The sequence below is a fragment of the Vicugna pacos genome, chromosome 22 (genome assembly GCF_048564905.1).
Source record: "Vicugna pacos chromosome 22, VicPac4, whole genome shotgun sequence".
Lineage (NCBI taxonomy): Eukaryota > Metazoa > Chordata > Mammalia > Artiodactyla > Camelidae > Vicugna > Vicugna pacos.
In genome coordinates, this window is record NC_133008.1 from 19289951 (window position 1) to 19304967 (window position 15017).

Genomic DNA, 15017 nt, shown 5'->3' on the forward strand with positions numbered 1-15017 from the left:
TGTGTGAAGGAATCAGGCTACAAAACATATCTATATTATATTTTTACATATACCTGTATCTGTGCACCTTTACTGATCTATCTATCTAATCTCTGGATCATCTGTTTAAATATATAGGAACAGAAAAATGAAAAAGGAGAAAAAGCCAAAGATGCTTTTAGTGGTTAACTCTTGCTAATGGATGAAGGATAATATTTTTTCTTTGTGTGTTTTCATATTTTTCAAATTTTCTATAAGGCTTTCATTAATAGCCACAAAGAAGGTTTTAAAACAGCAATGGTTCCTCCCCACACATGGTGGAATGCTTAGGATCACAGAGGGGATCTTTTCTGGTTTCACTGGCAGTTAGAACAATAATTTCTTCTACCTACAACTGTTTTGTGCAGCTTCGTTACAGTTATTTGCATTCTTGTCTGACACCTCTGTCATATTATGGGAATTTTGAAGCAGAGAATGCCCTGAAATTTATTTCTTACTGCACACACAGTGCCCTATGTGAGGTATGCAATGTGTATTTATTGAAAGCTTTATACTGAATTGAATTTATAGGTGCTAAATCAAAACTTCTTTGATGAGGGACTTATTTCCACACCCATAAAAAAATACAAGTAACAGAAAAAAGCCTATGAGGCAAATTTATATAGCAGGGAGATAGCAGATAAACAACCTGGTTTAAGATGCAAATGGATAGTGAATTATTTATATCATATCCTTGTCACAGAATTGTTCATTTAAAATTTGTTTACTAAGAGGATTGGATGAATGTAAGAACTTGGCCGAGGTAAACATTAGGATTAGAATATTCAAAAAGCACATCGAGTACTAGAAAAGGTGAAAGGAAAACAGCCTTGTTGTATGTTAGTCACCCTGGCAAGACTTCATGGGCCAGGCAGAATCTTTAATTAGTGAGTCTTCAGTGTGTTGAGCAGAAAACGGTTTTCTAGGAAGAAGGCACTGTTTTGGAGAAGACCCCAAGGATTAAAAATAGGACAAATGAGTCAAGAGATACAGCAGAGGTTAGAGCAGTCTGAACGTTCGATGGTAATCGATAATGTCACAAGGTAATAAACAGCAGAGGAGTGATAAAAGGAAGGTATCTCAGGAGGAGCTAAATCCTTTCATTCACATATGAGAGACTTAATCTCCCAAGATAAGCATGTTTGGAAAATCTGCAGATGTGGGTTGAAGTCTCTATCCCTGGTCCAGTGCCCCCCCGCCTTTTTTTTTAATTGAAAGAGTCCTCAGTAATGGTTAATGAGTCCTCATGTTCATTTCATGAAGGATTTTTTTGAACTTAGCTACAAAATAATGTATTTGACTTAGTTATATTGCAAAAAGTACTGTATTAATATGGAACTACATATTTATTGATAATGTTACACATTTAGTTAGCCATCCTATTAGGCATTTCTATTTTTAAGGGAAATCATCATGTTTACTTTTCAAAATATTATCTACATTAGTATCTTCATACATGTCAGCTGGAGTGATTTAAATGATACACTATTCCACTTGCAAACAGTTATTACCAATACTCAGTTCCAGAATTTTGTATGTCCGTGAATCTCCCAAGTATGGCATGATGCCGATAACGATGTTGATTTTACTGCATTCCCACAAAGTGGAAAATATAGCAATTAACTTCATAAATGATCATCATTCTTCATAAGCCAGCAGACTATCATCCTTGTGTCCATTTCTGACCCTTCATATCTGTGCTGAAGAAAATTACTTACAATCCAATCATTCTTTGGTATTAACTCAGTAACTCCTTACAATAAAACTATGGGTTAGGAACCATTATTATCCCCATTATTCAGATGAAGAAACTGAGGAAAAGTTGGATAATAAGCCATGACAGGGCCAAGGTTGAAATGTGTTTAGTAATGTGAAGTAAGAGCCTCTGCTTTTTCACTTTGTTGTACAAACAATAACAAGGGAAAATCTTTCTTTCTTATCCTAAATATAAAAAAAGTCACAACTGAATTTTTTAATTGGCCTTTGAATCTCTAACCTCAGACCAGGTAATAATAGAGCACTCCCACCACTTTTCTGATAGAGCCAAAAGAGTGAGCCTGTGGAGACCAGCCATAGGAAACTCTGGTTTTCTCTTGCTCTAAGCCCTGAGGGACAAAGGCCAGCTCTGGGTCTAGAATTTTTCAGATGATTGGAGATCCCTTCTTTCAGACAGAATTCTGGAAGCAGTGAGTAACATTGAATAGTAATTGTTCATTCTGTTGGAGAACAAAATAAATGTAAAATCTAGCAACTTATTTCTGTTGCTGTGTATTTTTAAATGTCTATCTTATTGTAATTAAAATAATCAAAAAGTGAAGTCAAGATCAAAGAAAGAAGGCATCTTCAAGGTTGGCAGATCCTAAGGACTCTAACAGGAAGGTCATGTGTTCCAGAATTTTACTTCCAAATCCTGAGACACTGAGGGGCAGCAGAAAGAGCAATGCTTGAATGGCTCTCCTGGGTTTGCCATTAACTGGCTCTGTGACCTCTGGCAATTCAATGAGCATTAAAAATATATAGCAGCACTATGGGTCTAGGTCATTCTCCTTTTTTTTCTATACGTTTAACAAAAATCCGTAGTGACAGGGCATACAGATAGCAATTTTTGACATAATCCCCAATGACCGCATCATTTGGTTAAATTTAATGTGACCTTCGTCACAGACAAAAACTGTTGCTACTAGTCAGAATAATATTGAGACTAAAAAAAGGGATGAAGGCCACCCATGAATATGTACTTAGCTAAACTTAAAGGCATCGAGTTAGAAGACAAGACCTAAGTGAAAACTATTTTTTTTTTAACGTGGCTGGAAGGAGAGAAATTGATGTTTAAATTGGATGCAGGAAGCCTTGAGGGGCCAAGAGGATGACAGCTAGAGGAAGGTTAGCTGTGCTCGTGAAGGATTATGCCAACTCTGTTCTTCTGAGGATTTCAAAGGACTTCAAGAAAACACAAACCATCTCTGGAGCATGGCTCCCTGTATTTTTAATTTTGGTGGGTACAGAGACGGGCTCTTTGGCCTTGAAAATAATCTAATGTGTGAGTTTTTTTCAACAAGAGCCTTGGGTTTTCAGCCTGTAGTTTAAAGGAAGGATTGTAATTCAAGCACTCTTTAAAAATGAAACATCATGCTACAGAGTCACACTTAGGACATCTGTGAACAGCACTGGGTTCTTTTAGAGAGCTGATCTGACGAGAGCGGGCGGGGCACGGCAGCAGAGCACTGCACACACTGCAAGGGAGGTGGGGCACTTTGGCCGTTTGTTGCGTGTTACCACGTGGAGTGGTATTGCTCTACCTAATTTACAGTTGGGAAAATGGAGCCTTATGAAGGCTGCACTGACAGTCGTCAAGCAACTGGTCAGTGGGAGAGTTGGCACCCCCGTTATGTCTGACATCAGTGTCCATATTCTTGACCACACCCCAAGGGTCGAGGTCCAGGAGTCTTGCGCTCTACCTACTTCACGCCATTTTTGTCTTCTCTGTCTACGCCACACCCCAAATACATCTCGCAGTTTCTGTGAAGTGAGGAGCATGATCATGCAGAACAGGATTACACTGCTCACAAATGAAGTTCACGTAAGAGGAAGACAGTGCTGGGGAATGAGACAGGGAAGAGGGGTCACCATCTTTCAGACAAGTAAGTCCAACCAGACCACTGACATGACACTATGGACTAGAATGCAGCATTTTTATTGTAAAAGTCCACATATTAGGCAATTCCCTTTGTGAAAAGGTTTTCAAATACATAGACAAGGAGCAGCTGATAATTAAGAATTAGATTATATATAATGTATATTTATATTGCCAATACTATGCACACATTGGAAAGCTAGTTTTGAGTGTCCCCATTACAGAATACATTTCAAGCTGACAATAATGTTTCTTGTCATTGAAAATTTGCCAACAACTCTCCCAAAGAGTCAACATGTAATATGTTAACAGTTCAAAAACAAGAAAATAATTAATTCCATTTACACGTGAGGTTATATACTACAGCACAGATACAGAAAAGGTTTGTAAAACTGGCAGCTAAGTGTGTTTCAGAATTCATCCAGATGACTTAATGGTGAGTTTACATGATTTTATGTGAACGATGCCACTTTCTCTTCTTTTTTACGTTTTAGATTATCTATAGCTATGACTGAATTCTGACTTAGAGTAATGACGGCCAAAAGGAAGAACCGACAAAAGGTGCTATTGTAGGAAAAATAAGAATTCATGAGGAGTCCGTGAAAACGGAGCGCAACTCATCATGTATGAAGTCTGGGACGACCACCCCATGGATTACAGTATTGTTGAATGAGGACACAGTCATAAGCTTAACCTCCATGTAAGTCTTTCATTTCTTAAAATGTAAACTTCAGTACATGTTTCTTTTCTCAGAGCACAGAGGACTACGTTTGGAACACCAGTCAGGGACGAATCCTGCTTACGCCTGTCGTGTGTCCTCAGGTGGCGTGGTGGATGGGTCAGAGAGCTGACTCATCTCCAAACCTGGAACAATAACACACAAACTCTAATTCTGCTCTAGGAGACTCGGTTCTGTACATAAACATAGGACTTAAATGTTGTTTTAAAAGGAGCCTGGACCTTGCCTAAACTAAGTGTTTGATAATGAACAAAAATCGCCAAAGGTCTTTGGGTCCTTCTGTTTACTTCCACAAGATCAGAGAGCACTGGATAATGCCTCTGTGAAAAGACGAACCACTGGTTCCAGACCAGCTCAGACAGGGTCACCAGCGTGCATGAAGCCAATTCACCTCTCACCATATTTACTGAGCACCGACTATGTGCCAAGCACTGTGCAAGGTGCTGAGGACCCAAAGAGGGAGTGACGAGGATTCTGCCCACAAGGCGCTCACAATCACTAGAAGCAGGTCTTGAGATGGAGAGTAAGTTCTCTTATGACCTATCACCCTAAAAGGAAGAAACAAGAGCAGCAAGCACACACAGTTACTTTAGACTCTATGAAATTGGGCATATTTTAAGGTAGCAAATGTCAGTTATTCAGTCTCTGTTTCCCATAAAGTGTTTTGATATGTCAGACAAGGAAAAAAAAATAAGCCGTTTGAATCTTCATGCATGAGGGAGAAAGCAGAGAAAACTCCCCCTCCCATTCCAAACTCAAACCCTTATAATTACACTCATGATTCTTCTACAGCCCAGAGACACAGAGAAGACAATACTTTATTATGATGTTAACTTTATTCCATTTGTTTCGGCTCTAAAGAGATGCATGCATTAGACTTGAAGCATTCTATGTTATTGAAATATTTACATCATTGTACATGTGATGTGGAGGAAAACTTTCTTGCTATCTTGGGATGGAGATGTAATAGATTTCTAGTTTAGGCTCTTATATTTAAAGCAGGTTGTGACTTTTTTTCAAATGACGGACACATCCTAGTGTCATATCCTAGTAGGATCCAGTTTACTCCCACTTGACCCCAAATGAACATAGGCTATGGTTTTAGACTTTTTGCATCTAATTGTATTTTGAATTAAGTAAATGTAAATAGCCATGGCTTTTATTTATTTCCAATTGCTATAGCTGAGAAGAAGAAAATTCTTGTCTGGTTTCAGTGTTCTTGCTCTAATTTCACTTTGCCTTGCAGGTTTGAGACACAGCGAACATTATAGTTCAGATTACACGTACCACAGGAGAGTTGGGCGCAAACAATATGACATGAGTACAATCTACCAGGTCAGAACAGAGGAACAGATTCAGATCATTAGAAACCACGTGGGGAGGAGTGTGTAAGTGGACTTAGAAAGGACATCTTCTCTCCAGGAGCTGTAGTGACTAAGACCCTTATCAGTGACGCCCAGACCTCTTCACAGGTAAAGGTAGGAGACCCAGTAAACCAGATTGAACAGGCAGAAGGCGGTGGGGAAGAAGATGCGTGCGTAGGAGTCCATTTTGGCGATCCGGATGTGTATCCTCCCGTGTCTCCAGGCTCCTGTTCGGCAGTCTTCAAAACAGCAGAAAAAGCTAGCGCAGTCCTTGCCATCCAGACACTCGTACCCGTATTCCTCATCTCGCTCCTGCAGGTGCGTGGCATTGTTCATTTGAATGGTTGCCGATCGGGGGCGGATGTCAATGGTAGGGGCCTGCGATGAGGGCAGGGAGGGAGAGGGCTCAGAGTCAGTTACACCTGAGAAACCCGGGCGGTTTCGCCACAATGTCACCAATGTGAATGATGAATCTGAAAATGAGTACTCAGGAAATTGCTATGACATCATGATCTACAATGGTAAAATTGAACTCAGGATAGCACGGTTGCAGATTTTAAATTGTGAGCTTAAGCAGTGCAGCTGAAAATAATACCACCAAGCTAACAGCTACAGCAAGAAGATTGAACACCAAAAGAACTCAAAGTTTAAAGGTTTAAACCAAACAACTACATGGAATCTTATTCTAGGAAATATTAGATGTGAGGTTGGTTACATGAAGGCATTTGATGGTGCTGCATGTGAGTAGAACAGAGAAAGAAAAATGCGTCAATTTTGAAATCAAATTTTGGGTCATGCTTATCTATAGGCAAACGGTAAACCCCATTATGCTGAACAACTGTATTAAGGGTCTTTAATAGAAAATGTTGAGATGTATATAAATAGAGAAGTTTCCTGAGTTTATAGCACAATGGTATGTATGGCTTATGTTTTAAAGGAGTATATTACTTTGTCTAACAGTCACCACCTAGAAGCTTCAGAATGTCAGCAGTATTTACCTACACGTGACTGAAAATTTAAAGGAAAACGACGCTACTACCTATCAAACTCTCTTTAGCACTTGAGAAGAAACTAGCACCAATTAACTAAATGCTAATCTAATCTTTGCTGCTGGACCAATTATAAAATTGCTAGAAAACTTAATTTAACGTTAATTTGGATGTGTTAGTTTTAGGATAATATAAATATGAAATCCTAGTGTCTCTGAATCAGCTGAGAATTCAGCAGGGGACAGAAATCTCATTGAGTAGTGCATGACAGCGCCAGAGGTCTCTGGGTCCCCCTGCAAGGGAGGGAGGAGTGTTTTCAAGCATTTCAAAGACAGTATTATTTCTATAGAACTGACGGGTAGGGTTCAGGCCAACAGAGATGATTACATTTACTTACTGAAAAGCGACCCAGTTTTGAACTAGGATTCACAGAGTTACATTTAGGTATATGGTACCCCTGGTATGTGGTAGGCACAGCCAGTGAAAATGGCTTCCACGTTTCTCTGAGAAGAGAGGGTAAATTTTGACTCGGATGTTTAAAGAGGCCCTCTCTGCTAATGCCATCTCCTCGAGCTTAGAGCTCTACAGCCCCCTGTTAGGTCAAAACCTCTGAATTAACATAGGCTTTCTAAATCAACTCTAGAAACCTGCAGCTCTTTCCCCGTCTTAAACGTGTGCCCTCTAGTAGAATGCGTAGATGTCTGCTCATAAAAATAAATAAAATACACCATGTAAGCATCAATAGAGGAAGTCAGCAGTTGCATGCAGTGAATTTCCATTCCAAAAACATTATACCTTGAAGGAAAACATCCGAAGAAGCTTTGGGTTTGTAGACAGAAAAGAGAATCGCATTTTTTTTTAATTAAAAGAAGAAAAAGAAAAAAAGAGAAAAAAAAAAGAGACAAAATAAGATAAATTAAAAATACATTTTGAAAACACAGCAAGTGAAATGAACTGAAATTATAAACACGGAAGGACAGTTCTGAGCTTCAAATAAAGTATATGCCCAAAGTAGGAAATTGAAATTTGGTGCTTGCTAGTGAAATCTTCAGTAAATTAGCTCACAATTATCTAACTGCAAAAGCCAGTGTTTTTCACTGTGAGGAAGCTGTCTATTGCCCATTGTCCCTGCACAGAAATACTGATTTCATTTTCTAATTATCAAGGAGGCCTGACTAGGAGAGACTTGCCACAAGGAACCCAGGGGCCTATTACGTGGGAAAAGGACATTTCAGCTTCTTATTCACAGCTTCGGGTCTTGCCAGTTCTGATAAATCATGTAATTCACTTTAAAGAGGGAAATGCACGATGTTCTCAGGTAATTTCGTTTTTGCAGTTTCTTTAATCCTCTTTCTCCTCTTTTTTCCTTCTTCTGCCATCTTCATGACCCAGATTAAGGAATCCAAGTGCTCCCATCTTGGCAACAAAATCCAGTCTGCAGTGACAGCTGTTAGAGAGGGCCCGTCCTCCCAGCCTCGCTCCTACTGGCAGGTAATAATGCTGAGTGTTACTAACACCAGCTTTTGGGGGAAAGTGAAATGGCAAGTGCAGGAGGGGGAGAAAATAACAAACAACACAATAAGAAAAATAAACTAAGGACAGAGCAAATGCAAAGGCAGAGAGAGGCAATACAGACAGAGAAAGGAAGGGCTGCATAAAGCATAGTGAACATTTGGGAAATTAAAGATAAGCATTTCTTTTTTAAAAATTAATATCAAGAATAATGATGCTTCTTTCTCACCCTGCTATAACATCTTACATGCGAACGTGTGCGCTTCGTGTTGGCTCACCGGAGTCTCTGCACAGGCACCAGGATGCAACCTAGAGTCAGCTAGAGTCCCTGTTACGAGTCAGCTCTCCAAAGCCCGCGGGTCAGGCAGCTCCCCACTGGCCTGGTCCTCAGGCCCTCAGAGCAGAAGACCAGGACAGGCTGTGAATTCAGGGGCAGTGAATTCCTTTTCCCTATCTTGGAAGCCGATGGACCCTAACTTTCCTGGGGCCTCCTGTGAACCATGTACTACTGTGTTTAAGTGGGTAAATGAGTAGAGCTGCCTTCTCTTTTCAACATCCATAATAAAAAACAATGGCTTTAGGCATTAATATTTGTGCTTCTTCATCTCCATTTAAGGTTTGGAGGCCAGGTGAAGTCATCCTACCTGTTTCCAGATCACTGACATCAATCCACGTTGCTAACTGCATAAATCATCAGCATCCACCATCATCCTCAACTCTAAATGAAAGGTACTGTGCAATGCTTTTTACATCTATTACCACATTTATTTCCTCAAAGCAGCCTCATAAGCTGTCTATTTTATATGTGAGAAAATGAAAACACAGGGAAGGTAAGTAACTTGCCCAAACAACAGATGAGCCATTTTTTTTTAAAGATACATTTTGAGTATAAAACCAAGAGGAGTGCTATGGTGGTAACACAAACACACATTAATTATTTGCAAAAGTGTAATGATCCTTGAAACTTTAAGAACCTTGTGGATTCCTAGTAGAAAGCCTTGGATGAAAAATTTAATATAAACCATCAATAATTTTAAAATATTATATAGTAAAGGGGCAGAAAGATGAACATCAACGAAACATAAAACAGCAACTAGCAGATAAATGCACTTCTCAGCCATGGTCACACTCGGGGGCAGGAGTCTGCCACAGTGAACCAGGTCTCTCCCAAGGGACTGGCGGCCAGAATGACTCCTCACGGCCCGGACAAACGCGCACATTCTGTTTTCATCTTGGGGCCCAAAGTAGTGCGGCTAAGCCTACTGCCACAGGCCAGACCAAAACACAGCCACAAGGGGGGGGGGGTCTGTCCGCATAAAAGTTTTAAAAGCCCCAGTGAGAAACGATACGTACAGGGTTTTTCTTCTTTTTGTCTTTGTCCTTGCTTGGCTTCCGGTTGCTGACGAAATAATGCAGGGTACCGTACTCCACCAAAGCAGAGAAGACAAAGATGAAGCAGACAGACACAAAGAGGTCCATGGCTGTGACATAGGACACCTTGGGAAGCGACTTGCGGGCAATGGTGCTGAGGGTAGTCATGGTGAGGACGGTGGTGATACCTGGAGAAAGGCAGCAGGAGACAGACCACGTGAGCACCGCAGCAGGCGGGCAGCTGCGTCCCGTGGGGGGCTCGGCCTCAGGCTTGGGAAGGGAGGCACAGCGAGTCCATTCTCTGTGTCCACAAGTAGGGCCCGCCTGCTGCCTGCCATGTGTCATCTGCTGTGGCCAGCACTGAGTGTGTGCTGAGAAATGAGGGACGTGGTCCCCGCCCAGATGTCCTGTATGTTTCAGTGACGGACATCACGCTCAAGTAAGCAAAGAAAAGTGTGGCTGCACGTGACGGAGCAGGGATGGTGAGAACCTAGTTGAACGGCAGACCTCTGTGAGGGGGTGGTATTTAAGGTAAAGCTTAAACATAAGTTAGCAGAAATCAACTCTTTGACTGTTAGCACTGAATAAAATCAAAGGGAGGTTCTGAGGAAGGGAACCCTTACTTGTTTTTTTTAATGTTTAGAATACCTGGCATCTGGGGATGGGCCAGAGAATCAAGGTGATGCTGAGGAAACAAGTTAAATCGTGCAGAGCATGCACAGGACTTTGCATTTTATTCAGAGTGCAAGGAGAGTCATAAGGGGTGAAATAGAAGATATATTCTGGTGGATAAACTCTTTAAAGATTATACAATGAAAAGGGTACCTCAGAATATAATATAATATTTACTGAAAACTTCCTCCGGCCAGGCACTCTGATAAGCACCCATGTGCATCTTCTCTTTGAATCTTTATAGCAGATATTTTCATTGTGATATTAGAGTAGAGGAAAAAGGCTAAAGGACCAGCTCCACGTCAGACAGTGAAGTGGCAGAAGGATTTGAATACAAAAATTACATGTTTGATTTCAAAAGGCTTCTATACATTGGGCACCAGTGCCCAAGCAAATTTGTCCTCTTCAATAATTGTTTAATAAAAGGGAACAAAGTTAAGAAAACCTACATGTATCAACTGGGGAAGCGTCAGGGGCATGCCTTCTGTTAACAGCTGTGTTATTTGTAATAAAGGCAACACGGATTCAGTATTTGAATAGGTTGTAGCTCCAGCCCTAGGGACTTAAGTCACCCCAACAGTCTAGTTCCAGTTTCTGCGTCTTTTGGACCATCTCTTTGAAGGCCCATCCATTTCTTACCATGAGTGGATGCAACTTTCTGTGCTGCATAAGTGGCCTTCCCAAGCCTTGACCATTTGTAGTCTGTGACTTTCGTTTCTGGTGGAGGCAGGGGAGAGGGGAAATTTCCATCACCTAATGCTGGGCATTAATTCTGACTGTTCCTGGGACCAAGAGACCTCCAGGAGACAGTCAGCACCCCTGCCTCAAGGGGCAGTGCTGGGAAACGCCAAAGGAATCAGACCCAGGAGACTTGAGGAGCAAGGGGGGCGGAAGCAGCAGGGCAGAGGAGCTGTAGCACACAGCAAAAGAGAAATGAGACTGTCATTTCTCTAAGATGTGGGTTATTGGTATAGATTGCCTAAAAGGTAGCTGAGTGGAACCGAAACGCTCTTGAAGAAGAGTTAAGCAAAGATTAGCATTGACCTCTCTCTCCCTAATCTCTTGGGTTTTTTGCCAGAGCCATTTTTGAGGGGTTTACAATATGTTTTCAAAAACAGCGTGGCTCTTGGGGGTTATTACATCCTAGCTTAATATCAAGTTTCGCAGTGTACTTGTGTCGTGAAATTCCAGAGAAGGGAAAGAGAAGTTTTGGTAGAAAGAACTCCACAGAACAAAATAGCTTTTAATAAAGACCCTCCTTAAGGGAACTGGTTATAAAGGCCATTACCCCTTTCCTAGTCCGCTGTGCGTGCTTATGGGGCAATCCATCTCCCTGTCCAGGCTGTACACTTTGTGACAATAGACACCTACTTTGCTGTGCACTGTAACCCCACAGTGAGGCTGGTGCTAGGACTCAATCAATGTCTGCTGGATGAGTAAATAAAACAGCCTAAGAATAGCGTGTATGTGAAAGATCAAGGGGACTCAACCTACACTTGAGAACAGAAATCCATATTGATGACTTGGGGGAGACAGATTTAACCGCACATAATGGTAGGTAACATTCAAGAATCTCCTCCTTTGGCAAGGTACTATGTCAAGCACTTACATAATTATTCTTTTTGTGCTCAGTTTTTTTTTCACCTGCAAAATAAGGTTAACAGTGCTTTTTCCTCATTATGAGGATTTTGTGGAATAAACTAGTCAGTGACAGAGATGAAATACAAGCCTAGGAAATCTCACTCTGTTTGTTGTTGGGGGGAGTTAATGAGGTTCGTTTACTTATTTACTTGGAGATACTGGGGATTGAACCCAGGATCCTGTGCATGCTGTGGCTGTGCTCTACCCCTGAGCTCTGCCCTCCCCCGAGAAGTCTGACGTTAAATGCAGTGCGGCGAAGCACACTGTTCCAGTTCCTGTCTGTGAAGTGGTCCGTCGTGTACAGGACGGAGCACCACCCACGTGGGAGCTACCGTAGATTCCTGACTCGAGGGACGGTGTGGGGCGCCGGGTCTTCCATGCTGTGACGGAAGCAGAGGAGCGGTCAAGATCTCAACGACAAAGTGCAGGCGGTGGTGACTGGGGGACAATTCACAGGGCTCCTGTGAAGATGAAATTAAATAATGCACGCAGTGGGGCCATTCCTAGTAAAGTCTCGATAGATGTAAGGTATCACTATCATTTAGTTTCGAGAAGATCTCAAACTAAAAGACGTTTCACTTAGGCTGTCTATGCATTAATTCCTGCAGAAGCTCTCGACTGCACCTGATCACAGCGGATTTTTCTGGGGGTGGATCTCGCACCTAAGCTGGAACTCTGACCTTTACGTTCAGGCCTCAGACCACACTTGACCTATGAGAAGTGAGGACGGCAGTATCCACAGAAGACACCACAGAGAAGTTCACTTAAGCAAATCTGGCATGTCTGACATGTGAGTTCAACATTGGGACGTTCATCACAGCCATGTAAAAAGAATCTTGAAATATTGCTTCAAGGTGGGAGGGTGTAGCTCAAGTGGCAGAGCATATGCTTAGCATGCAGGAGGTCCTGGGCTCAAGCCCCAGGACCTCTTCTGTAAATAAATAAACCTAGTTACCCTCCCCCTGAAAAAAAATCTACCCCCCCCAAAAAATAATGTCTTTAAAAAGAAAAATTATATTTTCAGGTCTGCTTGGAGGAACAGAGGAGTGGTCGTTTTAGCTGATTTACCAACCGACAAGATAGCCTGATACGGTTTTTAAGTCCACTTTTGCTAGGCAAAGAAATGAGACTTCGCTTACCTGAGACAGATGAAAAATAGCGGTAGCTGTTTTCAGTACTGGGCCTGAAGTAAGCTCTGCAGGCATGTGACCTTACCTCATATTGCATGGGTGAAAAATACCAGTCGGCATTTTCCTTGTTGCAGCCGCCGTCCCCGCCCCATGGCTAAACCTCACCAGCTACCACCTGGGTACCAAACTGCGTTCACGACATTCAAGTGTTACAGGCTGCACACTGATCCTTGTTTGCACTGTGGTGACCTGAGCTTAGAAAGCGGCCAGTCTCTGCGCCAGGTAGGTGTGCTTATCTCACTCATCAGACAGCTGGGCTCTGACTGTTCTATGGCAAGAAACTTAAAATCCACGGGTATTTGATGTCGTCTGGTTTAACTCTTGGTTATAAACACTGGAAAAGGCAATTGGACTCAGTGAAATCTGGGTCAGCGTTCTTCAACGTGATCTCATGTTAGAATCACCTAGGGAATTTTTTTTTTTTAAATCCTGACACCCAGGTCGTGCCTCTCAACACATCAATTAAGCATCTCTTGGGGTTGGAGCTTACTTTTAAGGGCCTCCTAGTGATTTAAATGTGCAGTGAAATTTAGGAAGCACCGATCCAGAGACGTGAGATGGCAACGCTAAACTAGAGAAACTGGCTCAGCCCAGCACCCCTCCATTTCCCACAAGTGGCCTTCAACAGGGCCTCACACCCAGAACAAATCTGGGTCTCATCAGCTGTGGGGCTGTGTGACCTTGTGAATGTCATTCAACCTTGCAGCAGCACCTCTGCCTCCTGCTCTAAAAAATGTGACAATCATTTTTATCATCATCACAACTTCTGCGTGCAGTTGTTGTGAAGAGGGACCCTGTTGAAGGTGTGTGACGCACAATGAATGAGCAACAATTAGGAGCAGCACCGACCTGCTCCGTGTTCAGGGGCTTGGTTCCTCATTCCTTAGGTCACTCACCTTGACCTCTTGTCCCACCACGGTCTTTTGCCAGTGAGCACTCACTGAATGAGGGGCGGAAATGAGCTACTAGAGCGGCCTCAAGAGAGATTTGAACAGCAGGAATCTAGACTTCAAAGGAAGAGACTGATTTGAAATCTTTTCCCTAAAATATTTTTGGCGTGGGTAGATTGGGACGCATCAGTGCATAAGTGCACAGATGACTTGGATCATCATCGAGGTGCGCAGCTATATGCCAGGCGCTAGACTGGGCATAAGAGAGACATTTACATGGTGTCGGACGTAAGAGGCAGATAGATAAGCATGTAATGCAATGTATTCCACTCACAGTGACAGGTAACGGTCCCAGGGTAATAGACTCGGCATGTTTCGGGCTTGTTTTTCGCGTGTGGCGTGAGACAAAGTATTGTAACTGTTGCATAGGACCTGTGACACAAAGTGCTGCATGTAACAGGAAAAATCAAAATAAATTTTGAAACAGATGGGAGACTAAATTAGGTTTGGAGGAGGACAGATGTGCAAATGATGTCTTTTTTTCCCCAGTAATCATTTCTGCCCTCAGTTTTAATAACCTGGTAGAGATCATTTTGTCAGAAAATGACTCTAATTGCTAACATTTCTGAGGCCCTACTATGTTTTGTGCACTGTGCATGGAAAACCTTACTGAACCTAATAAAACCCCACAGTTAGGTACAGGAAGTGATACATGCTTTATAGGTGAGTACAGTGTGATTTAGACCGACTAAAGGGCATTTCTGAGGCCATACCACCTGTGTGGGTTGAAATCTAGGTTTGCTGGACTTCAGACCCCAAGCTCTTAACTATTGCATGATACTGCCTCTCTAGCAAAGAGCGAGCAAGAGACGTGGTTCTAGTTTTCACACAGTGAAAGTGGAGAGTGGCTTTATAAATAATAGTAACTGCAAATAATCTTAAACACTGGGGGTGGGGGGGTTCCCAAAGCTTCACAGGTGATTGTGTTCCCCCAAAT

The 15017-nt window shown here is 42.1% G+C and overlaps 1 protein-coding gene across 2 annotated transcripts in view; it reads right to left on the reverse strand.

Moving 5' to 3' along the window:
- Window positions 1-5214: 5214 nt before the first annotated feature.
- The window catches only part of GABRG2 (gamma-aminobutyric acid type A receptor subunit gamma2), a 141772-nt gene continuing 131969 nt past the window's right edge, over window positions 5215-15017 (reverse strand). For both annotated transcript variants that reach the window (XM_072947273.1, XM_006199012.4), the window contains exons 8-9: window positions 9610-9815; window positions 5215-6133 (exon numbers count right to left, since the gene is read on the reverse strand). In XM_072947273.1, coding sequence (XP_072803374.1) covers window positions 5858-6133; window positions 9610-9815 — 482 coding nt within the window. In that variant the 3' untranslated portion in view covers window positions 5215-5857. The remainder of the gene's footprint in view (window positions 6134-9609; window positions 9816-15017) is intronic.